Source organism: Catharus ustulatus, chromosome 13, assembly GCF_009819885.2.
Source record: "Catharus ustulatus isolate bCatUst1 chromosome 13, bCatUst1.pri.v2, whole genome shotgun sequence".
Taxonomy (NCBI): domain Eukaryota; kingdom Metazoa; phylum Chordata; class Aves; order Passeriformes; family Turdidae; genus Catharus; species Catharus ustulatus.
In genome coordinates, this window is record NC_046233.1 from 217,168 (window position 1) to 244,213 (window position 27,046).

The 27,046-nt window shown below is 46.6% G+C and overlaps 1 protein-coding gene and 1 long non-coding RNA gene across 8 annotated transcripts in view; one reads left to right on the top strand and one right to left on the bottom strand.

Annotated features, from left to right (window-relative positions):
- The window catches only part of TMCC1 (transmembrane and coiled-coil domain family 1), a 67,168-nt gene extending 55,478 nt beyond the window's left edge, over positions 1–11,690 (top strand). For all 7 annotated transcript variants that reach the window (XM_033071375.1, XM_033071380.1, XM_042779693.1 and 4 more), the window contains 2 exons: positions 5,147–5,282; positions 7,560–11,690. In XM_033071375.1, coding sequence (XP_032927266.1) covers positions 5,147–5,282; positions 7,560–7,874 — 451 coding nt within the window. In that variant the 3' untranslated portion in view covers positions 7,875–11,690. The remainder of the gene's footprint in view (positions 1–5,146; positions 5,283–7,559) is intronic.
- Positions 1,875–13,937, bottom strand: LOC117002360. The gene is made up of 2 exons (XR_004419268.1): positions 13,549–13,937; positions 1,875–4,023 (listed from the first exon to the last, which is right to left on the bottom strand). It is a non-coding gene; the product is annotated as an uncharacterized LOC117002360 (long non-coding RNA).
- Positions 13,938–27,046: the final 13,109 nt, after the last annotated feature.

The window sequence follows — 27,046 nt, forward strand, 5'->3', positions numbered from 1 at the left end:
TGGAAAAACTCTGGAAAAGGCTAGCCTGCTGGGATCTGGTAGAGACAGCAGGCTCTCAGTGTGCCTTGCAGAGCTTGGGCAAACAAAGCCAGACCGACACCACTTTCTAATCCCACTTTGCAACAATCAGCAGTTTGACTGAAACCAGCAATCAGTACAGCAGCTTTGGTTCCTAGTGCCTCATTGTCATCAAGTCATCCCAAAGCGACGTGGAGCTGGATCCTCTGCTCCGCAGCAGAGAGGTGCTGTTGTCTGTTGCTGTGTAGGTTGTTGTTTCACACATACAGCGGCAGCCATTCATGGTGGAATGCTAAATGCAAGCATGGCACAGCTGAAGGAGTGGCCTGAAAGTACAATAGCAGACCTGATGTGTGCTGTCAGCTAAACGAGCTAGTTACTGCCCAGCACCTCTGAGCAAGGTTCACGTAGGTCCCATACTCGTGCACTATGAAGTTGTATCTGTCATGTGCCATTAATAGCACATCTGCTTTGCAGAGCACTCCCCTGAGGTCAGCCCAGACCCCAACCACTAACCAATGCAGCCTGGAGTGAAAAGCAGGAAGAATCTGCATTTGGCCTGTAAGAGCTTAAGGTAGTAATTTAGACCTGTCATTTGGAATGTTGATGCAAATTAATTAAAGGTGTGACCTTTAAAGAGGACCAGTTAAACCACACTCAGTGCCCTTGTCTGTGTGGGTAGCTGCATGATCAGCAAGAGCTCATGGGTTAATCACGGTTAAATGACTACGACTGTAGAAATGTAGATTCTTGTTTTTATAGCTTCTGTATTTTGAACCGTCACAATGATAAAAGCCAAGTGGAAGGTGATGTGATGTGTCCAAAGGCAGAGGGTGCTGCCACCTTGGCAGGGAGGGGTAGCACCTGTTCCTCCAACTGGAACCCCTCTTGCTCCTCAGCTTCCTTCAGAAAAAAAACTAAAAGGAAAAGGAGGTTGTGGTTTGATGCTGGCAGGCTGGGGATTCAGATTAATCATAACTGGCTTTAAAAGTTGTAAATACCTCCTAATTCTGCTCTGGTTTATGCGAAGCTTTCAAAAATAAACACAGAGTTGAGTTGGAGCTTAAAAAAGTTTTTGAAGGAGCCTTTTGCTTGTCAGGTGATACTGAGTGTTTGCATTGTACCTGGAAGCAGGAACAAAGAACATGCCATGACATTTTCTCACCTGGTCTTTGTCCATTTCCTCTTTCTTAGTCTGTCTTCTGTAGTTTTGCAGGTTCTGATCTATTTTTTCCCTTTGTGTTGGTGCAGTATCTGTTTATCAGCCATGATAAACACAGGAATTCCATGACCTCCTTCATCTCCTCCCTCCCCTCTCCCTGCTTCCCAGTCTTGTCTGTCACTCCATGTGGCTGCTGGTTTGCTAACCCTGAGGCAGGCACTCACCTGTCCAGTTGCTCCAGTTCTCCCGGCCTGGCAGCACCATGGCGAGGCCAGGGTGGGCTGTGCTGCCCAGCACATGCTGGCCCTGGAGCACTGCTCTGCTCTGCTCTGCTGGGGCTGAGCCACTGAGGAAGGAAAAGTCTGATGGTACTTGGCCATGATTGTTTTCTTCTGCACCGGGAGCAGGTGCTGAAATGGCTTGTTGCTTATCTCATTATTGAAAGGTGGCAGTTGTTTACTGATACAAGCAGGGACTTTCTGTGCTGTTAAGTTCCTGCTGAGTATTTCCATCTTGCTTGTCCCTTTTTAGGAACCTGTTTGTACATGGCAAAATCATAAGCTCACATATTTGGAGTGTGGCCAGTCTAAGGTTTTGGGTTTCTTCCCAAGCCTGACAGCCTTAGAAAGAGCGTTTAGGTCTCCCATGGTCCTGTCAGAAGGAATCCTTCAGCCAAAAGGCTAATTACTGGTGCTTCCATTTGTCTGGGTTTTGATGCAGTCTAATTGTCACACTTCAGTCTGTCCTCATATGTTTTAAAATAGATCAAAGGAGCTAAGCCTCGGAGGTTTGGGAGGGTTTGCAAGGCTGTTCTGGAGTGTCACCGGGCAGCAGAGGCAGTGTGTTTTGCCAAGCTGGTGCTCAACCAACCAGGACAGCACCAAAACATCCCTGCAAAGCTATCCATCCTCCTTCCAAGGAGGCTTGGAGCTGGAAGTACAGGGATGTGTGCAGATGTCAGGAGCAGCTCGTACTCCCTGTCGGGAGCAAGTTCTGTCCTTCTGTATCTTTCTACCAAAAAGACTAGGAGCATACTGCAAGTAACTACTGGTTTTAGCTGTTTACTCCAGTATTAGAAGCAGTGTGTTCAGTAGCATGAAGATGTATTTAGTGACAAAGTTGACATGAAGCTTTGTATGACATAGCTATAAAAAGAAAAAAAAGTCCATCTTGAGAGACATCTGAAGACAGGTACTAAACTTCATTTAGGCTACTGCAGATGTCTTTGTAGCATTAGTTTGATCAGAGTTTCTTTATTCACCATCCCACTGAGTGCAGATCAAATGTCTTTTTTTTATTACATTCCTCTCTTCCATATGCTGTGTTAGCTCTGTATTTTGCAGCTATTATTTTAAAATGCCTTAAAACTTTTTTAAAAAATAAATGGTCATAACTGTGTTTCTGAGCCTTTTTCGATTTTCCTGATTCCCACACAGTGAGCCTCAGAAAACATGTGGAAATCCTACATGGCTATTTGAAATTAAGTGTTCCCATATCCCACACTTGAGCCAAGCACCCCAGCTGTTTACTGTCTCCATAGGAACAGCTCTGATGATCTCTGTGATACTTGTGACAGACAGCATTGGTTTGATGCACAGAGAAGTTTCTGGGCTAGAGCTTGTTGTTTTAAGGAGAAATTTCACATTTTAACTAGTAACAAAATAGTTCTTGAACTCCAAAGAGGCATTTTGCATACATGAAGTGGCATTTGATTATTCAGGGCGCTGCTATATTCACAGACAAGTTTGGTTTGTTCAATAGACCCTGGCATTCATGAGTTAGAGGGATGTATTTCATCTTAACCCTCCTGACAGGTAGCCTATCCCTTTTACTTCTCTAGTACTCCCACTTGAATGCAAACCAGCTTTCAACAGGGAGACCTTGGTTCTGGGCCCTGCAAGTCACATAAACCCCTCCTTGCTTTTTAAATTTCAACACCAATAGAAAGCAGCTGGAAAAAATTTGTTTTCTAAATTGTAGATATTGGGACAAGAAGTGAAAAGAAGCTGAATGGAGGATGTGTAATTTCAAAATGAAGTCAGGGTAGGTTAGTGGGAGCAGGGGAATTTTTTTTTTTAATCACCTAGTTCTAGTAGTTGCCTGACACTGAGTTCTGGAAGTGCAGGTGATTCTTGGATGCAAACTGCAGCAGTTGTGGGGTTGAGCAGGGAGTGAAGTGTGGGTTGGGAACGATGTGGTTGTTCTGCAGTCTTCAGGGCAGGAAGATTAGAGCCAACCCTTCTGCTAATCATGTTCTGTTTAAACTCTTTAACTACACAGATTAGCAGGGTTTCCTTATGTTTCCTGTAGATTGAGGTAGTTTTGAAGTAATTAAAATACAATTGTTTAGAGAACAGGATTTAAGCTGCTTGACAACAGCTGCTTTATGAAAGGCATTTATGTGAGAGGTTAAAAAACACAATCATGCTATTTTTCAGAAATGCTTAAGTTTCTTTTTGTATAATAAACTCACTGGTGAATTTTGTAATATAGTAACAAATTAATATATTTCAAGTAATTGATGCTGCCTTTGAGGCTTATAGTGGGTTTAATTGTGATTTTTTTTGGTTGTTGGAAAGTTGTTATCAGTTTTAAACTGTGTGGGAATAAAGGGCAGTATTAATTATCAGGTCTCCTTCTTCATTAGCTGGTCTTCACATGGCCATTCCCTTGTCAGTCTTGGGAAACCAGTTCTCTGGTGTGTTCTGGCACAGTTGCGCAGCTCTTCTGGCACCCTTCTGAGCTGGGCCATGTCAGCTGGTTGTCTTGGTCTCACTGCTGGTTGACCACGTGCGTTTTACTGCTGCAAATTTTCATGCTGTGTCTGACTCCTTAGTTCAACACTGCATTGGGAACATCAATGAAAATTATTTTCATACTTGTCTATTAAAACCCCCGAGACTGTTTTAAAAGGCTAGCTTTTGACTACAGATTCTGAAACACCAGAAAAATCTTGGAAAAAACAAGAAACAGGGTTTGTGTCTTAGTTTCAGAATTTGCAATTAAATTCTTCATTCTAGATAAATATTGCTTATTTATTTTGTGAGTTTTTTTGGTAGTAATTGAATTCAGTGGAGTCAGAAGAAAACCAAAATTTAAACAAGGAATTATGTCTGTGGTTAATTCCTTAGAAATGTCTTGGTTATTAGTATCAAGATTCAGATGATAAGGGCTCTGGGGTAAGCTTTTTCCATCTGTTACAATGAGTAGGCAGTGGAAGTCAGAGTGGAAAAAGCCCAGTGGCCACCATAGCTGTGCCCATACTTTTGTTACCATCAGAGCTACCATTTCTCAGTTAATTCTAAACTCTCTTAGTGAAAAGCAAAACTTTATCTCTCAGAATTGTTGTAACTCAGTTTTTTTGAGCAACCCTCTTCCTCAGGATTGCTCCTGGTCCATTGACCGGGAACAAACTGAAAAATAAGTATGCAGGTTAGTATTCATGTGTCCTTACAAATAATATGATGGTATTTGCTTGTTGAGTTGCATCATTCATGGGAAATAAAGGAAAAACAAATCAAAGATCCATGTGACCTCATGCAGAGATCGGACAGTTAACAGCATGTTCTCTGAGGCATCAGTCACATGTCATTTCTGTGTCATTTTTATGCCCATTACTGTTCCAAGTGTAGATGAAAACGCTTAAGAGTTTGTGATATTAGAAGGGAACTATTTGGTTCACACAGAAGTTTGGTGAACACCTCATTCTGTTCTCAATTTCTTGCATCACTCAACAGTTACCATGTAATTGTGTACTTTCTCCAGTTCAAGTATCACAAGGATCTACCTGGTAGAAAGAACTAATTCCCAGCAAGAGGGCATTGGTGCTAGTGTGCTGTGTGCTGACTGAGGCAGCCATGCTGGTTTCAGTACACAGGCCATGGTGTTCATTGCGTGGTTGTCACTGGTGTCATTTTGCCATCCTCTTCTCATTAAAGCCATTGTACCATGTGTTGTCATTTCTAGATGTGAAAGACTTGAAGAGCAGTTAAATGACCTGACTGAGCTCCACCAGAACGAGATCCTCAATTTAAAACAGGAGCTGGCCAGCATGGAGGAAAAGATTGCCTATCAGTCTTACGAGCGAGCCCGGGACATCCAGGTGGGTGACAGAAGCAGGCACCCAAGTCCTGCCCTCTGCCTGCTCTTTCAGGACTCACTCACTTTTGAAGTACACCTGTGCTTCAATATTTGATTTTAATACTTGTAGCTTTATTGCTAAACGGCTGCATTCCAAAAGGTCCTTATTCCATCTCTGATCTGTGGGTATCTCTCCAGGTAACTTCCTCTGTAAAGCAGGACTGTGCCCCACACAGAGGGAGCCTGCTGCTCAGCTGGAGCAGAGCAGGAGCCAGAGCTCACTCTTTGTGCAGGCCTTTGTATTAGACACTCAATGGGCCATGAGCCAAACTTCTTTTACAGTAGTGTTCCCAGTACACTGGCCCTGGGGTGTGGTTCTGTGTCACTAATTTTACAGCAGTGGTCACCTACATCTAAGCAAAAATGGCTTTGTGTGTGCACAACATTGACTCAGGAAGCAATTCTTTCTGTTGGCTTTGAAGAAATAAGGAGGTGTTTCTAAAAGAAGAGTTTCTTTTAGTACGTATAAAAGGCTATGAAACAGGCATCTTGAAGTTGGAGGCCCTCCTACAAAGCAAAGCAGCTGCTGACCCTCAGAGAGAAAAGCCTATTCAGAAACAAGTCTCTTGACTATTTTAAGTACTTGCTGTGGTAGTTTTAACAGAAATCTCAGTTCTGATTGCTGATGGGAGACATATGTAGTGTGAGCAGAGAGCTGTAGATTAAGAGTTCTCCCTTTTTCCTGCTGAGGGACTTCAGCCAGGTGATTTCCTCTGAAGACCAAGCAGGTTGTCATGTTCACACACCAGCTGCAACTCCTGTTGTCAAACGTTCTTCCTGGTGACTGCTGTTTGGGGCAGCTGAGCAATTCTGCCCTGTGCTTTCACGGATCTTAACCCAGGAGAAGCCCTCATGTTTCATTGACCCCCACAGACATGATGCAATGAGAAATGTAACAGGTGACAATGACCTTTAAGTTAAATTTAATCAGTGTCTGTGGACAGTGGTACAATGGCCCCTGGCAGTGTAAACAAGAGGCTCTCCCTTGGGGGAGTGTTACGAAGGTCAGGTTTTGTTCTCTTCTCTAAATTCAGATAACAGGAGGACTGGATTGAAGTGGGGATTTCTCAGTAACTTTTGTTATTCCTCATTTTTTGATGCAGTGCTTTTAGTGTAAACTTAAAAGTTGGAACAGCCTATTTCTCAGTGCTGCTGGGGAAAAGGAAAGTATTAAGTTTTGTTGTATGAAAAACTGTTTAAGAGCATGGCTGATGTTGCAGAGGAACAGTCTTGGTTCCTTTTTTTGGTGATCAGTCTGGGAAGGACTGCTGCAGATTGTGTATCATATTTGCAGTTGGTCTATGTGCCTGGAAAAGGCGACTCTGAGGGAGAATTAGTGGAAATACTGTAACTTGGTATGTTCAAGAGCAGAAGTTTCTCTTGGTGTTAATTGCCTATAAACCTTTCTGCTTCTCCCTGGCCCCCTGTGTTGCATGTCACTGGTGTTTTAGTGCAGGTTGTGTTGGTCCAGTTGGGTTTCAGCCCAGTGAAAAGGTCTGACAAATCCCCCTGAGTCAGTGGGGCTTTACAGAGGTGGATTTGTGCAGGGTAGTCATTTCCTTCCACCTCCTTTTGTTTTGCCTCTTCCTGTAGGCAGTTCCATAAATGTATGCTTCTTTCCCTTCTAGCTGTCTGTCCCCAGCCCTCTCAGAGTCAGCTGGAACTGTGCCAGTGCCACAGCTTGCTGCAGTCTGGAGAAGCTCTTCTTCCTGCAATGGCAGCTGTGCAGGTGCCCCTCAGACCTTTCCCTGAGCTCACAGCTCACTAAGCAAGCAGAACGCAGTTGAACCTTTGGTACTTAATTTTGTTGAGGTAGTTTTCTGCAAAGGGGTTGGATAAGCACAAGTGACTGCAAGGAGGGTGATGGAAGTTGAGGTTCTGGGAATGCACATCCCAGAAGAGGATGAAGATTTCTGGCTGGGCACAGCACATTTGTCCTGTGAGTGGCCTCTTGGAACCAAAGCTGAAGTGACCAGGTGGCTGGGTAGCCCCCGCTTCTGGGCAGAAGCTGTGGGGTTTTCCAGCCTGGCATCTCCACATCAAGCCTTCTGGATGTGGATGAGGTGCCCAGTCAGCAAGGCTTGGATATGGGAAATGGCACTGCTTCCTCTGCTCCCACTGCAGGGCAGGAGCTCAGTGCATGAGCAGTGGGAAGTTGGGGATGGTGGTCCTGGCTTGGCCTGGTTGGTGAGGTGACAGCTGTGAACTTGGGTGACCCAGTATGTGCTCTTGCCCACAGGAGGCACTGGAAGCATGCCAGACGCGCATCTCCAAGATGGAGCTGCAGCAGCAGCAGCAGCAAGTCGTGCAGTTGGAGGGGCTGGAGAATGCCACGGCCAGGAACCTACTGGGGAAGTTCATCAACATCTTGCTGGCTGTCATGGCTGTGCTCCTTGTCTTCGTCTCCACTGTGGCCAACTGCGTCGTGCCCCTGATGAAGACTCGCAATAGGACGTTCAGCACTTTATTTATAGTGGTTTTCATTGCCTTTTTGTGGAAGCACTGGGATGCCATCACCGGCTACTTGGAACGATTCTTGTCTCCTCCCAGATGATGGTGGCAGGAATGGCCTGCACTGCTCCCTCCTGGCGCTCTTGGTGAGCAAGTGTGGCAAAGATTAGTCAGCAACTACTCCGCTGAAGTTTTAAAGTGTCCGAGTGAATTTGTTTACATTTAGAATAACGTTTTTTCTCTGCAAGATGCATTGCAATAGTATTTTTTAGATTTTATTCAAGAACTCTTTTGGCGAGAATCCTGGATAATTTTTATGTAGCATGGTTCTCTTTGGATGCAAATCTTAAGATTCTTTAAAGTGTACAAAAGAAATGAATAAAACACAGAAATTTGGAGCATACCAATGGGCAATTTAAATTGTGGCTTGAACTACTGTACTAAACCTGTCAGGAAGAAGAGAATGTGGTTAGCTTAGGATGAGCAAAGCTCAGTCTAGTGCACAGCCTTGAATGATGGTACCACAGCAAACCTGTAACACTAAACTTTTACTGTGAAGTCTGCTCACATTCCATGTCCAAGTGTATGCGTTGAGTGGTTTCTTTCCTTAACAAGAGAAAAACGTGTGGATCCCTCTCCCAGCTCAGCATCTGGGTTTGCCGTTTGTGCTAACCTGACTTCAGTAACTTTCTGTAAGGCTGGCTAACTTGGCTGATTTTATGGAGTGGAAGCCTCATGCCATACACATGCACAGTAACTGCGCAGTCGTGCTACAGTATTTTGAAGTAGTCCTTGAAATACTTATCTTTAAGCAGAAGCCCTTGGTCGCACTTTTAAGGTTTTTTTTTAATATATGTATATTCACAGATTTAAAAAAATTCAAACAGCATACTTGAAGAGTGTAATACTCAAACTCTCAGTGCTTCCTTATTGTTTCTAATAGGATTTTTTATTATTATTATAATTATTATTATTATTATTGGGGGTTTTTTTGGAAGGGGTTGGGAGGGTCATTACTTTTTTTTCTTTCAAATAAAGAAGTGATGTTTTTAAATGAAGAAATGCGTGAATAATTGTGAGCCGTCTTGTCCTGAAGCAGTTCTGAGGAGGGCAGAGAGTAGTTTCTAGTGTCAACCTGTCGAACGCAACACTGTCCATATGCCATTTGTCTGTCCTCCTGAGCATAAAGATGCAGCATCATGGAAAAAATCTGTCTTCTCCACACTTTTTTATCATGCAGGGCTTTTTTTCTTTTTCCACATGTGAAGGATAGTATGTTTATATTTTATTTGCATGTCATCTCTCATTCCTGGTCTCAGGATAAGAGCAAGGAATTTCTGTTCATCTCTTCCTAGGGAAAAGACAGGTTCTTTTGAGGAAAGAAGTACTGACTCAACAGTCCACTTAACAGAATGGTTATCTCAGAAATAGATCTAATTAAAAAAAAAAAAAAAAAAAAAGCCTGAAAAGTGAAACCAAAGTTTTCCTCCTGTCAGGCTCTGGTAAGGTTGTGCTCTGTGGTGTGCCATCCTCTTTTTCAGCCACATGGTGCAGACACCTTTGCAAATTCTCTAAAGGAAATGTCAGCTTGAAATGTAATCCCAAGTCCTTACAATGTGCCATTGCTGGTAGCCTGTTGGTACAGGCAGGCAACCCTCAGTCCAAGGAATCTGCGTTCATTTTGTGCTGGTTTTTAACTGCTGTCCCTTTCACCGTAATAGTGCCAAGATTCATCTTTTGTCTTTGTGAAATCTAAAAAAAGACTCCAGGATTCTGTCAAAACCATTTCTGGTGTTTAGTTAGGGCTTACTGTTTTCCTTCCTTCCAGAATCAACTTCTGTCTAGGAATCAGATGTTGCCCAAGTGACCTAAACCAGCTGAAATCATGCATAGGCATGTATGAGACATGTACAACATATATGTGCACACATGAGCATTGTATTATGATGCAGATTCAGGGTTCTGAGAAATTCCCTCAGACGAGGTTAATACCTTGAGTGTTTTCTGATTGCCAGCAAAGGCAAGCCCTCCACTGTCCAGCCGTCCTTCTTCCTCCAGGGGTTCTTTTCTTCAGTAGTCACAGAAAACTCAGGTGCCCTTCCCCCAAGTGATCCCAGTACACCTCTCTGTAACCATGTGTGCTAATCTGCTCCTGTCCTAATTAAAACACAGGTTGCCATTTGCAGTTGACTCAAGCCAAAACTGCTTGTGCTTTCTGCAGTGTCACAGTCGGAGCAGAGGTGCGTGGCCATTCCCTCCCTTGCTCCTGGCTCCAGTGAGGCTCTTTAGTGACTCACATTCCTTGGGTAACCATCAGCTTCCCATTATGCAGGTTTTGTCAGAAACAAACATGTGAATAACAGTAAGAACTGATTTGGTGCATAACTGAAATGCTTTGTTGCCTTTTTTTTTTTTTTAAGCCTGGCCTTTTTACCTCTTTTTTTCAGTCTTGTTCACACTAGACTTGCTTAAGGTTGGTTTTTATGTGATCAAATCAGGAAGGATTTAAAAGCTAGTGGCTCTGGACACTCAGTGTCTGTAGTATTTAAGGAAGTGTTTCCCTCTTCTTTATATCCCAATTTCATTTATTGTCTCAACTCTGTCATATTCAGTAAATACCATTTGCTAGCTTGCCAAAAGGTGCAGGCTTGATAAAAAACTGACATCTCAGAACCCTTTGGTGAAGGCCATATACATATGGGTCTGGACAAAGTGTCTGTCTCTTTCTCTCTCAACAGTTTCTTCCATTCCAGAAAATTGTCTGCAGTAACATCATGTATGATGCTGCATCCACTTCTCATATCCTAACACAACTGCCATGTGTTTTGCCTTTTGCACTAGCAGAACTTTGGGGTTTTCCTCCCTCTTCAATTTGAAAGTCTGTGATGATTTCTGATAGCTTAATGATGGTGTTATTGGAAATGTGATTCTAGCTTTAAAGCTCCCTTTCCTTGTACGTGGTTGTGTTTGCTTCCCTGATGGAGTGTTTCTGGGTGACACATAGACAGTTTCCACTGTGGATGTGAGTGCGTGTGTGAGTACCTTTAATAGTCTCCTTTGTAGATAAAAACTTTTTAGTGACCATCTCTGAGTTGCAGAATGTTTCCCAAAACATTTCATAATCAGAGTTGAAGTCATTCAGAAATTGCTTAGATGTGTTTAGCACATACTGCCTTGGCATATAAAAAGGGAAAAATATAATGGACTGTGTAAGTTCCAAGAGCAGCACCTCCTCATTAACACTCGAGGGTTCAAGTGAAGTTCACCTGTTTCCCCCATTTCCTTCAATATAAAGAAGAAAATCTTGATGCAAAAGAATTTACTTTAAAAATTTGATAAAGTTCTTTTTTCTCTCACCTTATTAGTTTAGTTCAGTGATACTCAGCATGCTCTCAGCAGTTACTCTATTGGTTTATTCCAATCCCATGTGTGCTTAGGTGGGATCAGATTAACTGTTGACTTATGTGCGTGTTACACTGGGACAGGAAAGGACTGTCTGTCAGCTTTGAAAATATGCATTTTTTAATTAAAAAAAAAAAGAAAAGGCATTATAACAAAAGAAGCTAAGCTACAAAGGGTTCAAGATTGGGTAGTTTTGCCAGTTTTTAAGTGAATTCTGAAAGTGGCTAAAGAGTTACAAACCCTGTGTGTCTGTGTTGTGTATGCCAGGTGGTATAGTCGTAGGCAATTGACTTAGCTGTAAGTGTGTTTTAAAAGTGTAAAAAAATAAACAGAAAAACTCACTTGCACGGGTTGAAAAGTACAGAAATGACACTTGTGAACGTAACACTGTAGTTTATAGATCTTAAGCTGCTAATTGTTGAGAGAGATTTACATTTGTCTTGTCTGATTGTCGCAGATTTATCTGTGGCACTTTTACTGTATATAAAAAACTTTAAATAAAGACCTCAGCTATTAACACCCGTCTAGTTTGCATCTTTCCAGAGGGGTGGGGGCAGAGGGAGGGAGGTGCTGTCATGAAGAAGAGGGGTGTGTCAGAACTGCTGAGCCTTAAGCGCTCAAAATATGAGCAAGTTTTCCATAGCTCTGATTGTCAGACTTCATCCTACACTCAGCCACACACCACTAGGGTACAACAAAAATAAGCTGGTGTCAGTGACTGGTCTTTGCAGGTAGAGGAAAGGATCAGCAGCATCGCATTTGTCCTCATTGATCCCTTCCAGCCCACTTGTACCTGGGACAGCCTCTGGTAGGGCCCCTGCGGGCACACAAGGGCTCGTGCATCGCAGTGTTTCTGCCTCCCTCCTGCCACACTGGCTGTTTGCAGGTGGGTGCAGTCAGGTGGGATGACTTACCCAAGAAGTGTGTATCTCGGAAGGACCAGAAGTTGGTCCTGTATTTTCCCACCGCTGGTCTTGACCTGCCCTGTCCCAGATGAGAAGGGCCCTTGATTCTGTAGACTTGGTCCTTAAGGGATTTCAGGCCCCACTCTGTGTGAGCTGCATATTTAGAGGCAGGTGCAATTGTGGCATCATCCACGTGTCTCGGGGAGCTTGTGATGGAGCAGTTGCAGGCCTGCTCAGCTTGGATGAGGAAGGCTGCAGCTGGCAGGACAGCATTCCTTCGCGGAAAGCTCCCTCTCCCTGAGCAGAGGCAAGAGACTGCAGGATGCTGGTTGAGCCACTGGTCTAAACAGAGATATTTTGGCTACCGTGTTTCATAGGAGAATTTCTGAATCCTTTATTTTTTGTAGAAACTGGAAGTGAGCAGATTCCTCACTGGTGTGGAGGAGATAATCTCCAAGTTCCTCTTGTTTTTTGGTCATGTGGTACTGGGAACAAAGAACCAAGAAGGGAATGGAAACAACATTTTAAGGAGAAAGGTACCGAGTCCTTCTCTCTGTTTGCACAGAGATGCAAGTACTGTGAAACCAGCAAGAGATCAAAAAGGAAAAGCAGCTGTTTGCAGGATTTCCCCCTCTGTAATCTCCTCACAACCAGAATGCAAATTCCAGCAGTTTGTGGATGAAGCGAGTGCAGAGTGCTGCTTTCACTAGAGCTGTCTGGCTCAGGACGGACACGGCTGTGAGGGCAAACGGCTCTGCATTCTTTTGGGGCGGCCACCTGAGAGGTGCTGGCTGTGGCTGCATGGCCAAAGGTGAAAGCACTGGCCTTCTACTCCCATGTCAACATATTTAATCTGATAATTTCGGGGATTAGGTGGTGTAGTCAGTGTTTTGGTTAGTCTGTGGGAAGTGGTTTGATAGCTCCGCCCATTACCATGTACAGCCATGCTGGGTTGCAGCACTGGAGGTGAGGAATTGCCTGGTGTTTCTCACTAGAGCAGTCATTCTCCCTCCAAATAACACCACCTTGATGTGTTAATAGTGGAAATTTTTGCAAACGGCCAGCTCCCTACCACAAAATACCCATCTTCAAGTTGTCCCTTAAAAACCAAATCCACTGGTGTTTAAGTGTTGGTGAGTGGTTCATCAGCCTCTGCGGATCCTCCCCCACCTGACTGGAGTTAGAAATAGGAAGAGGGTTCTTTGCTGCCTGTGTTAGCATGAAATAGAACTTCCCAGGGCAAACCAGCTCTGCTGAGGGGCTTGTACTGCAGCCAGCTCCCGTTCCTCCTCAGCTCTGCTGAACGTGTCCTTGGAGGGGAAGGTGCTGACACAGATGAGCAGACTGCGGGGGAGGCACCTGCTTGGTTTGCTCTGGGAAGGAGCTGTGACCAGAAAGCATGGCTCATCCTTGTCACAGGCACACCCCCAGAACTGAACGGGATCTTTTGCAAATTGACATCCTGCTTACCTGGGCAAAGGATCCTGAAAAGAGAACGGATTTTATGAGGAGCAGGTGATGTTTCACTGACGGACCAACCAGTCCTCAGTAGAAAACATCTTCAAGGAAGCAGCATCCCTCGACTCTCCTGATCGTTGTTTTGCATATCCTGAAGCAGTTAACGATCCTTGCAACGGGTAGAATAGCCCTGTCCCACACTGCTCAGGAACTTGGGGTATGTTCCTCCAAAAATGTTTCTTTGAAAGATCGTTCACTCACTGCAGACCAGCTCTCCTCCTCCACTGGGCCCCTCGGCATATCCCTCCACCTTTGGGAACAGACTGGCAAGTAGGTATCAGCTGGCTTTCCATCTGTCCCGTCCACTGCCCTCCCAGCCGGCAAAGGCCGATTGCTGCTGGCAGCGGCCAGCCCGGCCCCGTGTTCGCTGCGCCGAGTGCACAGAGCCGGGCCGGGGGGGCCTGGGCCGGCGGCTCCCGCAGTTCAGGCGGGGGCAGCTCCCGGCCTGCGGGTGGATGCAAATCCTGCCCCTTTGAACTGCAGGAAGAGCCGTGTTCCCCGCCGGAGCAGGGGCTGGGGCGGCCGCGAGGGAGCAGGACCGCCTGCACGGCACTGGGGCGCTGCTGCTGTGAAGTTTCAGGGGTGGGATCTGGGAACCGTTTTGATCTCGGAATTAACGGAGAGGCCCGGAGAGCTCCGACGGCTCCGACCCGAGCGACCCGCGCGGTCCCGCCGCGCCCTGAGGGACTCGCGACCCCCTCGGCTCTGGCGCCGCCTAGCGGCGGTGCCTGGCACTGCACGTGACCGCCGCCCGCGGTCTCAGGCGCCCCCCGGCGGCCGCGCGCGGGCAGCGCAGACAGGCGGGGCGAGGACAAACTGCCTGATCCCCGGGGCAAGGTGAGCGCAGAGGGTCAGCCTGGAGATGTTCTGGCCTATTAACAAAATGCCCATCACCCTTGTACAACATCCCCCTCTGAGGAATTGCCAAGAGCTCCACCTTTTCCCAGGTATTACCTATGTCATTAATTACTGGGGGCAAAGTGTGGCCCCATCTGAAAATGGAGAGGCTGCAGAGCAAGGACTCTGGGGACAGAGCAAAACTGTGAGCAGGGAAATGCAGGGAGCTGGCTGGGAAAAGGCTTTTAATTGAGCTGCTGAAATCCTTCCCTCTCTCCCCATCAACAGAAGGAAACGGGGTTCTGCTGTCCAAGATAATATGTTGTTTTGCTCTGGTGTGTGGACAGCTGTGGAAGCTGCTCGTGGAACCCCGTGCAGGAACTCAAGGAATGTAAAAGGCGAGTGAGCCGGTGTGTCCCATCTGACTCAGGTCAGGTCCTTCTGTGGGGAAAGCTCAGCCCCACAGGGGGTTGCCCGCGAGCACAGACAAGCCTGGGGCTGGGACTTGGCGCTCTGTGACTGCGGCGTGCGAGGGCACAGACGGGTGTGCAGTGTGCAGCACTGGAGCCATTCCTGCCCGGTGCTTGCAGGGAGCCTGGAGCCACCTGCTGTGGAGGGCTGGTTCACGGGGACAGCCTCGGCTTTTCCTCTCTGCTGGCTGATAAGCACCAAGTGTGTGCAGAGGAGCAGCGCAGCTGGCCTTGCCTGGTCCCCCTGCCTGATACAGAAACAAGGCACAGTCTGTAGGTCAAGATAATCGCCCTTGCTAGGCTTAAACGTGCTTTACACATGGATGAACCAGTGAGCAGGAGTGATAATGGCAGTGGAGTGGACAGATTGCTACTATCTGGGTTACAAAGGCCTTGTATTTAATTATGCTCAATTTTCTTTCCCTGATGCTGAATTCCTGCACTGGTCCAGCGCTCATCAGTGCCCTCGGCCCCAAAGCAGCAGCTGGCAGCAAGGCAGCAGGTGCCTGCACCCCAGGGCCCTGCCCAGATGCCACCCTGGGGTGGTTGGAGCAGAGTCATGCAGACATCAAGCCCAAGCTCGGTACAGAGGTACCTGAAGGACTCCTCGCATGACAACCAGCTTCCAGAGGACTGTGGGTGGCTGAAACCTCTCCCAGCTGGCTTGGCTCACACCTCATGCTGGTTTGATTGTGGCTGTGGCACCTGGCGGAGGTGGTCCACACTCTGCTGCCTTCCATTTTTAAGATTCCCCTTGGAGATGTGCACGGAGTACCTGCTGTCCCAGCAGATCTCATCAGGGTGACGGTGAGGCTCAGCTGGTGGCAGACCTCTGCTTCCCTCTGAGGTGAAGGCGTTGACAAGTGTCACAGGTCCAGAGACAGCCAAGGCCAGCCAGGCCTGCAGCGATCCTCCTGGCTACACCACTTAGACCAGAGGCATCCCACTGGGGTTTCCCCCTGCTGAGGCATCTCCCTGCACTGAGACCAGGGACAGGGTGGGACGAGGTCAAGCCAGGGTACCCCTTCATGGTCAGGGGACCCATCAGCCCTGCTGAGGCCCCAGTGCTGCATCAGCCACCAGCAGCTCGGGGAGCTGGTCAGGAGTGGGGCAGATAGTGCTGGTGCCCCAAGCGCCTCCCCCCAGTGACACCAGCCCTCATCCAGGCTGCCAGCATGGGCTGAGCACCACGAGAGCTCTGATGGCCGATGGGGGCCCTAAGACTCACCTCCACTGGCAGCAGCACTTCAGGGCCCCGCCGGACACGCTCCTATTCTCACCCAGAGGTGGGAGGTCTGATGCAGCTTTGGGCAGGGAGAGGGGACAGAATAGAGCAGGAACTGGCTGGATGTGCTGGAAACGTGCTTGCTGTTTCCACTGCCTGTGGCCATCCCTCCCGTCTGAGGCCAGACCGTGGTTTTTAAGGGTGCTGGTTTTCTTCTCTGTTAGCCTGCTCCAGCCCTGACTCACTTCCTTTCCCAGCACTGTGCCACTGGGAATGCTGAAGGATGTCCTTCTGTGCGCTCCCATCCTGGAGGCTGGTGCAGCAGGGACTGCTGTGCTTTGCTCTGTTTCCTTCAGCACAAGCAGTCTCAGTAACTCGTTAGTAAATCAGACACAGGCTGAGGTTCAGGACATGCCAGTGCTCCCCTGATCACTGCTCCCCCACAGCCTCCTGAGGAGCAGCGCACTAATCAGTGATTGGGCTTTTCTAATTGCTGGCTTTCAGCTTGTGGGCTCTTGCCCACCTTTGGTCTGTTTCTGTCTGGAGCATCTGGAATCCCAGGGAATTCTGACCATGCAGGTAGTTGTCACAACATACAGATCGTGACAGCCCATCCCTTTCAGGGGAGGTTCTGTGAAGGGCTGAAGATTTTCACCAAGTAAGTTTCTAACACATGCTTGGAGCTCTGGCTAAGAATGTGTTAATTAATATTCAGGGTTCCTGCCAAGCAGCCTGGGAGGCCAGCCCTCCTCCAGCCAGGCATGGGGAAGTGAAATGACAAGATCTCTGATGGCATTGCCTAAGGTCTCTTGGAGAGGTGGGAGAGATATTGGAGCATCTGCCATCCTCCAGTGCACCCCCTCTGTCCTGTGAGGGGCAGATCGGTTTTTGTCCCAGCCAGAAAAAAACAAAACCACAAAGCCTGGTTGCTTTTCCACCTTGAATTACTATCAGCTTTGACAAGCTTTGTCTCTTTGCTCACAGGATGCTGCCAGCTGAATCTAATGCTGTTGATTTGATAATATATCTAATCTGACTTTCTTGAAAGTGCCCAACGTATCAGAGCTTCTGTTTTCCTACTTGAACCATCTTCCCTCTTTGCCTTCTTTCTCTTTCCCAGCTGGGGCCAATCTGTCCGGGAAGTAGTCCAATTTATTTCCATCTGATGGGAGCGGATCCCAGCTCCATTCCTTCCGTCTACTTTTAGAGTTGAAATCAGCCTAGGTCATTATTTTGAAATCCCTCATTTTCCTGCTCTGCATTTTTGCTGCAGCTTTTCTCCTTCATCAGAGGCATCAGTGGAAACACCTCTAAATATCTCTTTCTGAGGGGTCTTCCCAGGGCAGCTATTGTGCAGTCAGCATGACATGGATCACTGAGGTCCAGACAAGGTGTTCCCCACATTCTAGACCTTCCTGTGGCCTGAGCAGGAGCACCAGTATCACATGTTGGATGAAATTAAAACTAGGCAGGTCTGGGCAAATTGTCCAGTTTATGGATCCCCAAGTTAATTAACTGTGATTGATAAACCACTGCCAGAATGAACACACTGCAGCCTTATCTGTGTAATCTCTGTTAGTGTGTTTAAAGACTGACAGGAGAGCCAAAAAAAAAAAAATCCAGACAAAAAGATAAGAGCTGAAGATGCTGGGTGGTGTCTTGAAAATTTAATTTAGCAGAGAAAATATCCCTTCTAAAACCACATTATTAACTGCTGTCAAGTGACAGCCATTTGGCCTTCACGTGCTGTGGATGAATTCAGCCAAGTTGTGTCAGACTGCTCTGAAGTGTGGTGTGTGCCACGACCCAGGCCCTTCCCTGGGCTCTTGGGTGCATAAAATCTGCATGATTGCTCTGCAATGGGGCTTGTCAGCAGGGACTGCAGCTGGGTTATGAATCACTTTAATTTGTCATGTGAGCTGGTTTCACACCAGCATCTCTGGAGGGAAAGTGCTGGAAAACTAGGGGAGGGAGGGGAGGGGGAGTGTCAGACACTGCTACCCCCCTCTTCTCCCCCTCCCCGGGTGCTTGATGGAAATTATTTTCCCTCTCCACCAGCTAATGACCAGTTCTAATTTAATAGGATGGAGACAAGTGGCCAATATAAAATGTATGTGTTTTGTTTTCACTTCTGAGTCTAACGTGGCCACAAGTCATAATCTGTAATGATGGGGGGTGTTATCAGTCACACAATCTGACATTTTGCCAAAAGGTCTCTTTTGTCTCTTCTCTGAAGTGTGAAAACAAGGGATGCTGTTTCTTGTGTTCTGTAAAGAAAAATGTGGGTTGCAGATCCTTAAGGAACCATTAGATGAAGGAAACCAAAGAAGGAAAGAAAAGTCAAGACCTCTTTCTTCAGATAATTACGTGAATACTGAACCTCTAGGGACACTTAATGGAAAACATTTTAGGAAGCACCTGAAAATCTGCAATGGAAACTTCCCATCCTGGCCATCCCATTGTCTCCTGGATTCTTTATTGGGGTAATCTTAAGAAAAATCAAAGATTCAGATAATAATTTTATTTTCCCTTGATTTTGTATTTAATTATTCAGTTGTTGTTAAGGACAATAAAAATGAAATTACCCACTCCTGACTGAGTTCCCTCAACACTTAGGTAAAGCACAGAATTATACAAAACTTGTAGATTCCCACTGCATGTTATCCTGAGCAGCAAAAGCATAAACTAAACATAAGCCCTTCCATGGAGACAAATTATTAACCCACCAAAAGAATTACTCACTGTGGACAAGTAGACTTTTACAAGGTTGATTTTTAAGTGTGCAAATGAATGTTACAGCTGGTAAGAATTCATTAGTCAATGAATCCCTAGCAAAGGAAACGATAAGGAGACAGAGATTTGTTTTTCCTGAGTGGAAAAGGTTCCACATTGTGATGCTGGGAAATGAATGCCCTGATCTCTTCCTTTCTCAAAGCAGAAAAGTGTTTGGTCATCTGTTTCAGCTTTAGGTTCACAATAAGATCCCCTGAAATTACAGAATTACAGTTTTTCTTCAATAGAGTGGTATCATTAGACATCTTGAGAGACAGACGCTCCTACAGAGGAGCAGGGAGTGCAAAGGTGCAATCCAGCACCTTTTCCAGTGCTCCCCTCAGCCCTGTCTCTCCTCTCTGGGGTGCCCAGAGCCAGGGACCGACGTGGCCACTGCACAGCCTGGCTTGTGGCTCTGGGGGCACCTGGCAACATCAGGGCTGAGAAACCAAATCCATCTCCTGCTGCTCATCCAGCCAGGCAGTCCCTCGGCTCTGCCCAACAAACTGTTAATCTGGCCTTGCAGCAAGCAGCTCCTCACAGCAGCAAGCTGCAATCCTGGTAAACAACATATGTGAGAATGAGCTGGTGGAGCTGCCACAAAGACTTTTGCTTCTTCCAAATTCTGGCTCCCCCACCACACACAGCCCTGCTGTTTGAGCAAGCAGAGCCCACCTCTTGGCAGCACGAACGGGGAGGCTGAAAAGCAGCGAGTGGTGCCTGTGTGCCCTGTGCTGAGGGCTGCTGTGCTCACACTGCTCACCTGCTGCGGGCAGCGCCTTCACCCCGTGCCATACAGATGTGCTGCTGCCCAAAGCTGTGCCGGGACCAACTTCCTCATTTCTTTGTGTTTCCTGAATCCACTCTTCTGTTGGTTTCTCTGATGCTTCCCTCCCCACTTCCTCTGCAGACTCTGTGGAGGATGCACACATGAAAGGAAGGAAGAGTTGGCCCCTTATGGAGGAAGTAGGCATTGGTGGTTTTTTGCTTTTTTTTAGTCCAATTCTGGAACAAAAAAGCTCCAGTCAGGAGCTGGTCTGATTAAGTCTTGGGGTGAAAAAGATGTAAAGTTTCATATGACAATAAAGTGGCATGTGGAAACTGATAAATTTTTTTCATGCTGTTGTTCCCCATCTTTTGCGTGGGATATGAGCTGGTAGATCTGAAGCTGATTAATGTGAGATGCAGCACAACAACAAAAGTGTTGGCTACCAGTTTCTTAATGGTCGTTCTGAAGCTGGAATGTAATATTCTTTTGAAATAAAGACCACAAACAGACTCTTCCCATTTTTTAAACAACTCCACCCCTTTCTATCTTAAAAAAAGAATGAAAGGATAACAGGTTTGTTAATAGTGCCAGAGCTGGAGCAGAGGTGCATTTATGTTCCAAAACTTGCCTTAGTGCCCTGCTGCAAGAATTTCCAAGCAGGGTGAAAACCAGCAAGTCAAAGGAGTTGGACAATTACACTCATTTGTCTAGCATTGTTTACATTGAAATAATTCAGGCAAGGCCACTGTGTCACTGGGATTCTCTAAGGTATAATTAAGGCATGAGATGTTTGCAATCAAATCTCATTTGCATCAACTGTGAGAAAAACAGAATTTATTGGTTATTTCAACTGGTGGGTTAACTACTAGTTTAACCACTAATATTTATTCAGTCTCCTGCATCTGAAAAGCCCCATGGCCAGATCCAGCACTCTAGCTGCCCTGCTTACTCTACAAGTTTCCTGCCAGAGAGAGAGGAGCAAGGCCAGGGCCTACCACTGTGGTTCAAGTTTTGCAAAGCAGAATTGGTGCCTGACCCATGTGGGCATCTGACCGAAAGCACAAGAACAGTCAGGGCGGTTGGGAACCACATGCACATCCTTTTTCAGTCCCAGGAACAAGCTAGAACAAGATGCAGTTTGCCATGGGCCATGCTCCCTGTCCCTGCCAGTGGTGGTTACAGAACTGCTTGGCAAAAAGCTTGATAAAATCAGTTTGTGAGCCAGGAACCCTCTCCATGTGTGCCAGGATCTTGGAGACTGGCCTCCAGACTGCCCTGTGGGTGCTGCACAAAGAAGCCCAAACTCTGCTAAGGAAGGCTACAATGAGCAAGGTGATGGATTGACAGATTTGATTGAAACTGGAAGTAAGTTTTGCTGGGTTTTTTTAAACCTAGGCTTGAAAGACATCACTTAGAAGAGGAACATCAATCAAAAGATAAATCCGGTGCATATGAGGACCTAGAAGGTGAAAAGTACCATTAGGTAGGTTAAGGGAGCCTGTTATTTCATGAGAGCTGTTGTCTGTGCCAGAGAGCACCAAGAGGGAGACGAGAAGATTAGGAGATCAGATCCAGGCTACAGAAATCTCAGTGACTCTGTCCATCCCGGGCACCTCTGCACAGCTTGCAGAGGTTGCATGCACTGACCCAAGTCCTGCCCTGGCTGGAGGTTATGCTGGTGATTGCAGGAGGTGGGAATCCCAGGTTTGGGTCTTGGAGGAGACAAAAGCTAACAGACCCATCTGACGTGGTGGTGTGTCACAGGATTTGCCTCCTTCCAGCCCTGGGTGAACAAACCCTGCCCATCCACAGCTCAGCTCTAGAGGCAGAGGAGCTCAGCCAGGCTGTCACCTTCAGTGCAGCACCTGCAGCTCGCCAGCCCTTGCTGCTTACTAGAACTCCTTATTGCTCTCCAGACAAACACCATGAAGCAAAGGGTTGCTGCCATTGCCCAGCCTTTGCAGGGCTAATGGGTAATTTAATTTGCTGGAGATATCACTCTGCACCCTGTGTGAGCAGTGTCACTTGCATGGTGCTTGGTAAGATTGCAAAGGGATTTGTGTGAGTCCTTCTACCCCTTGTGGAGCAGAGTGAAAAAAGGGACACCAGGGACACCCACGACTCCTGAAATACACTGCATATCTGTGTACAATGTGATACAGAGATGTGAAACAGCACAAACACTACTGCTTAGACAGAAAGATGGAACAGCTAAGCTGGCACTCAAGTGATAGAAGTACCCCAGTCTCTAATTGTGTGGTGTTTATTCTTTAAAACAGAGTGTTGAAAGGTCATTTTTACTACTTAGGTTGTTTGATTGCCTTTTCCACTCCTCTCAGGCATATCAGCTGTGTTTGCTTCATCTCCCTTTGCTTTACCACTACTTCTGCTCAGTTTCAGGGTCACATTCACTGGTGGGTAAAATACTTTGGGTGCCAATTCCCCTGGGTTATTTGGATAAAAAACTGGTTTCAAGTGTATAAGGATTCATGTGACTGTTTCCATCAGTGCACTGCTAACATCACAAATTTCAGATTTTTTAATTAGTGATGAATTCAAACATAAATACATATCTGTTCACAGAAACACGTGGATTGTGCAGGGACAGTATATTTATTTGCAAGCTGAAATGAAACCATCTGAGAACTCTCTTTCTGTGCTACAAAATTCAAAACGCAACCAAGTCCAACATGGGGCTTGCCGACATTTTAAACGTGTATGTATAAACAGGTCGTTTTTATACATGTATGTGTTTGTGTGAGACTTCTGACTTATCTCTAAGATTAATGAATGTGTTTCCTGTACCTGAGCAATGTGGAAGCTTTTAAAACTGTTGGGGTCACCAGGGAAATGTTGAGACCGAGATCACACTGTCTGCATACAACATATCCAAAACCACACAAGCCAGCTCAGTGCAACATGCTATATCTTTTGAAGCAACATGAAATGTTAACTAAAATGTTCAGGATTGCATTAAGCCATACAAAACAAATAATAAATTTACGATTAACCATATTTAACCCCTTCACTTCAAAGCACAAAATAAGCATCAACACTGAAGGCTCAATAAGCTCAGTGAACATGAGAGAATAACATTGAAGCCATTGAGGTAAGTCAAATTGGTTGGAATTAACAAGGGTACTATGGGCTGTAATAATATATTTACAGCCTGATGATTGTGCTGTGGGAAGGAAGGGAAGGGGATTAAGTTCCTGTTTAGTTTAGGCTGCATTTTAGTGTAGTCTGTTCTTCAGTAGTACACAGTTAAAAATGTGGTCTGTCAAATCCCACCGACATATTTTGGCAAAAGATACATCCTCTAATTGAAAGCAATTGTTGTGTTGTAAGCTTTCCCCTTTTCCCATTTGTTTTGGTTAAGGAGTAGTGGTGGCCTGTCTACTTAAACACGTATTGAGCAACTGCTCACAGGGAAATTAGCATATTGCAGAGCATGCAGCACGATCCTGCCTGACTTCATAAGGAAAACTTCCTCCAGGCTTTGGTGGAGGATGTTTGAACAAAGCTGGTAGAATCAGCCCTGCTGGTTGCTGTTGCAGGGCTTTGCTGTATGGGTCAGCTGGGGCTGCCATGTGTGAACCCGGGGGTAGGAGTCAGGCTCCCTTCCAAGGCAGCCAAGCTTTGTTTTGAGCAATCAGCATGGCCCCTCCTGGGAATCCCATGGGGGGATGTTCTGCTTTATGCTGGATTTGCTTGCTTTGCTGGGAGCCAGGTCGTGCACCCTGCATGGCTGGCAGGACATGGATGGCCCCCGTTGTGCCACAATGCTGGGGGCAGTGCCCCACAGCTCTGGGGGGCTTAACGAACCCCTGCTCGACCAGCCCAGGCAAAACGTGTGAAAAACCATTGGTACCCACGGAAACCCTCTAAGGCTGGTGCTGGCTGGACCCAGGGCCCTGCTCTGCCCTGTGCACCTGCAGCTGTACCTGCCTGCGATGCCACATTGAGGAGAGACAGGTATGGAGGAGACACTGTCAGTGTAACTGGGGTGGAAGGGACTGTATGCACCTGGACACCACCTCAGCACAGGCTGAGCTTCCCACAGATCAGAACTGGAGTTGCATTTGAACTACATCTCCAGCCCTGACCAGTGTGAAGCTGGGATAAGGGAGTGCTGAGTCCTCCCTAAGCCTCTAAGGAAAATAAAACCAACAGGTCACCAAGGAGGTCTGGGGAAAACTGGGAAACCTGCTGCTCTTGCATCCAGTGAGGGCCCTAGTGTGAAAGAGATTCTGTCCACCCATGGGGCCCAGGTCAAACCCAGCACAGGCTACCAAAGACATGTCTTTACTGCCTTGTGATAAACAGCCCAGTCCAGAAAGTCCTGGCAGTATTGTGTGTGTGAACTTTCACTATCACCGAATCTGTCATTAACCCAGAAAGAAACCTTTTTGTGCTCACAATCTCTGTCTGCACGGCTCCTCTCAGGAGGCAAATCCCTCATGGCGAACACGTCAGCTGGCTGCATGCTGCAGACAAGGTTATGACTGCATTACACATTCTGAGGAGAGCAAGGCTCTATATTACACTGGGAAAGGCTCATCTTGGAAAACAAAGAGGCTCAAGAAAAAAAAGGCTGTTTTTACGCAGAAAGTGGCTGAGGTCCCCATAAATCCCTCTCACCCTCGCTCAGACAGGGCTGGAGGCCAGCAGCGTGGTGGCAGCAGAGTGTGCTGTGCCCTGCAGTTCCTGTTACAGCATCTGCAGCGGAGCCTGGGACCACGCTGGAGCATGTGTTCAGATTAAAGGATGCTGAGGAAGTGACTTTGCCCTAAGTCTCTCTGCTGAGCACCTAGCAGACTCCCAGTGTGTTAAATCATTAGTAAAAACAGTAATGACAGCATGGCCTCATCCATGAGCAGTGCCTGCAATACGGATTAATAACAATAAAATGGGGTCTTAGTCCATGCACTTCCAAAAATACACTGAGGATTGCTGATCAGTCTATTTCCAAGCCCACTTAGTTCTGAGTGCCCTGAAGTTCCTGAGTGAGCACTTGCCGACGTATCCAGCCTGATGATTCGGGAGACTAACAGCTGAGAGCGTCAGGGCAGGGTAACAGGCATGGCTCTAGAGAATCTGCTAAGTGTGGTACCAGGGAACAGCTCTAGCTCAGGCAACGATTTCTCTGTGCCCAAGTGCTTCTCAGCTCCTCCTCATCTCGCCTTGTGTTTCCCTGGTGAATGGCTCTTTGTTCAGAAATGCTGTTTTGGGGGTAGCTTTGTTCTATCTCTGGCCTGGGACAGTGGAGACCAAAGGGACCACTCCACTTTCCTACCTGTCACCTTCTTTTGGATAACCACGCATGGCCTCGGACAGGATGGGGGGCAGACAGGGACTGGGCCCTTGCTCTGATACAACACAGCTATCCAGTGACCATTTTCCATCAGTACAGGTTTCTCAGATGGAAAGCAAGTGGCTAAAGAGATTCAAAACGTTTCTGTAAGTGTTTGTAAATTCACCTTGTAGTTGGCTGCCCACTGGCTCTGCAATCATATAGAAATGACCCAAATTGCTCTGAGGGCCGGGGAGTGAAGGAGATGAGAAAAAAGGGGACTGGCTGCCTGAGTCAGAGCAGAAGCACCTTCTGGTCCACTGCACTGCCAGAGCTTTCCCACAGCAGCTCTGGGGTGCTAGCTCCTCTGCCAGGGTGCCCTGCAAGCCTTCTGTGGTGGCTGACCCTGGGCTTTTCTCTGCAGGGCCATGTGGGGCAGAGGAGGGGCAGCTGCCCCGTGAGCCAGCGTGTGCTGCCCAGTCAGCCTTTCTGGTGCACTCCATGTCAGACACAAAGACAGGAAGCACATTCTCTTCTCTGGAGGTCCCTGCCACCAGGCACTGAGGTTCCAGTGGTCCTGCATGCCTGCCTGGTGAGCAGCATCCCTGCTCCACCCTGCCCTGGGCCCCTGGTGCTGGGCCAAGAGCTGCCACCTGGCCACCTCTGGTGCAGGGGCAGAGTCCCTCCCAAACCCACAGGGCACCCTGTACCTCACAGATAACCCCTGCTAAATAAACAGATGTTTATACTCTCTGTATTAAAGTGATAAAATCCAGGGGTTTGACAGTGTTGAGTCAATATAACCTGAGTAATTGCATGAGTAACTCATGTTTCCCCTAAAGGGAAAGTGTTCTTGTGTAAATATATTTATCAATAATTAAAGCAGTTCTGAGTTCTTGTGTGCACAGCCCCTCTCCCCCTGCGCCAGCTGAGAGGTTGGTATCCTCAAACCTGCGCAGGAGTCAAAGAGGAAGGGATTTCATGAGGAGGTGATGCTCTGTGGCAAGAGGCTCGTGGTTTATTTTCGACCTTTTTCTCTTCCTGAACAAAAAATAATGGTGAGATCTGTGTATGAGAGATTTAAAAACCTCTACTACTCCATTAGGAGCATTATCCTGAAATACTCACTGGAGCTTATAACAGCCCAGATAATAGGGGTGGGAAATCATTTCTGGAAAATATTCCCCTCAAAGCATCTTACCAGAAAATTGTTTCCTAACAACAACAATAGCAATAAAATCTTTGTCAAATAATCCTTCAATACTACAAATATTTGGTCTTTAATTGTATCAGTGTAGATAAATGCTTGGCATAGGCAATAGGAGCCAGAGTTCCTGTTGGTTTTTTTTTCTGACAGAGCCAGTACAGGATACCTTTGGGTAAGCCACACATATTTCCATGTTCTTTGGCCTATTTTTTTTTTTTTTTAATTCACTGTAATCTGGAACCTAATTTGATATGCCTTAAAAGGCTGATTTCACATGGAAGATGCTCTGCTATCAGGATAAGCAGCCATAAGAAATCCTAAAATAGGCAGATTAAGGGTTTGGGATCATGGGGGTTTATTTCTATGCAATTAAAGACATGATCACTTTTAAAAATTGCTAACTTGTAGTTTAAGAAAAAAAAAAGCCACTAACAACTGGGAGTCCCACATTTAAAAACAGCTAATAATTCTTAATTAAGGATATGATTAGCAGAGACAATGAGTTAGATAGCATGAAAGCACAGCATTTAATTCCATGCAGATTTTCAGTGGACATGGCATGGCCGAGGCAGTTGTGTATTAATTAGTGCTCTGAAGAGGGTGAGGAGACAGGAAAGGGAAAGGAAAATTGGCAGGTGTAGAAATGAGATTAGACAACAACAGAGGATTTTCCTCTCCAGAACAGAAGTCGTGCAGAATCCCCATCAGCCTCACTAACATGTTTTTTATAACTAAAGTTCCATGCCACAGGAACGGGCAGGGGACTAAGGCACAGCCAGGGGAGAGGGAGGACAGCTCTCCAGGGCTTGCCTGTGCAGCATTCCCAGGCAGCTGTGACCAGACACCAGCCTCCATTTCCCAGCCTTGTTTTAAAGGC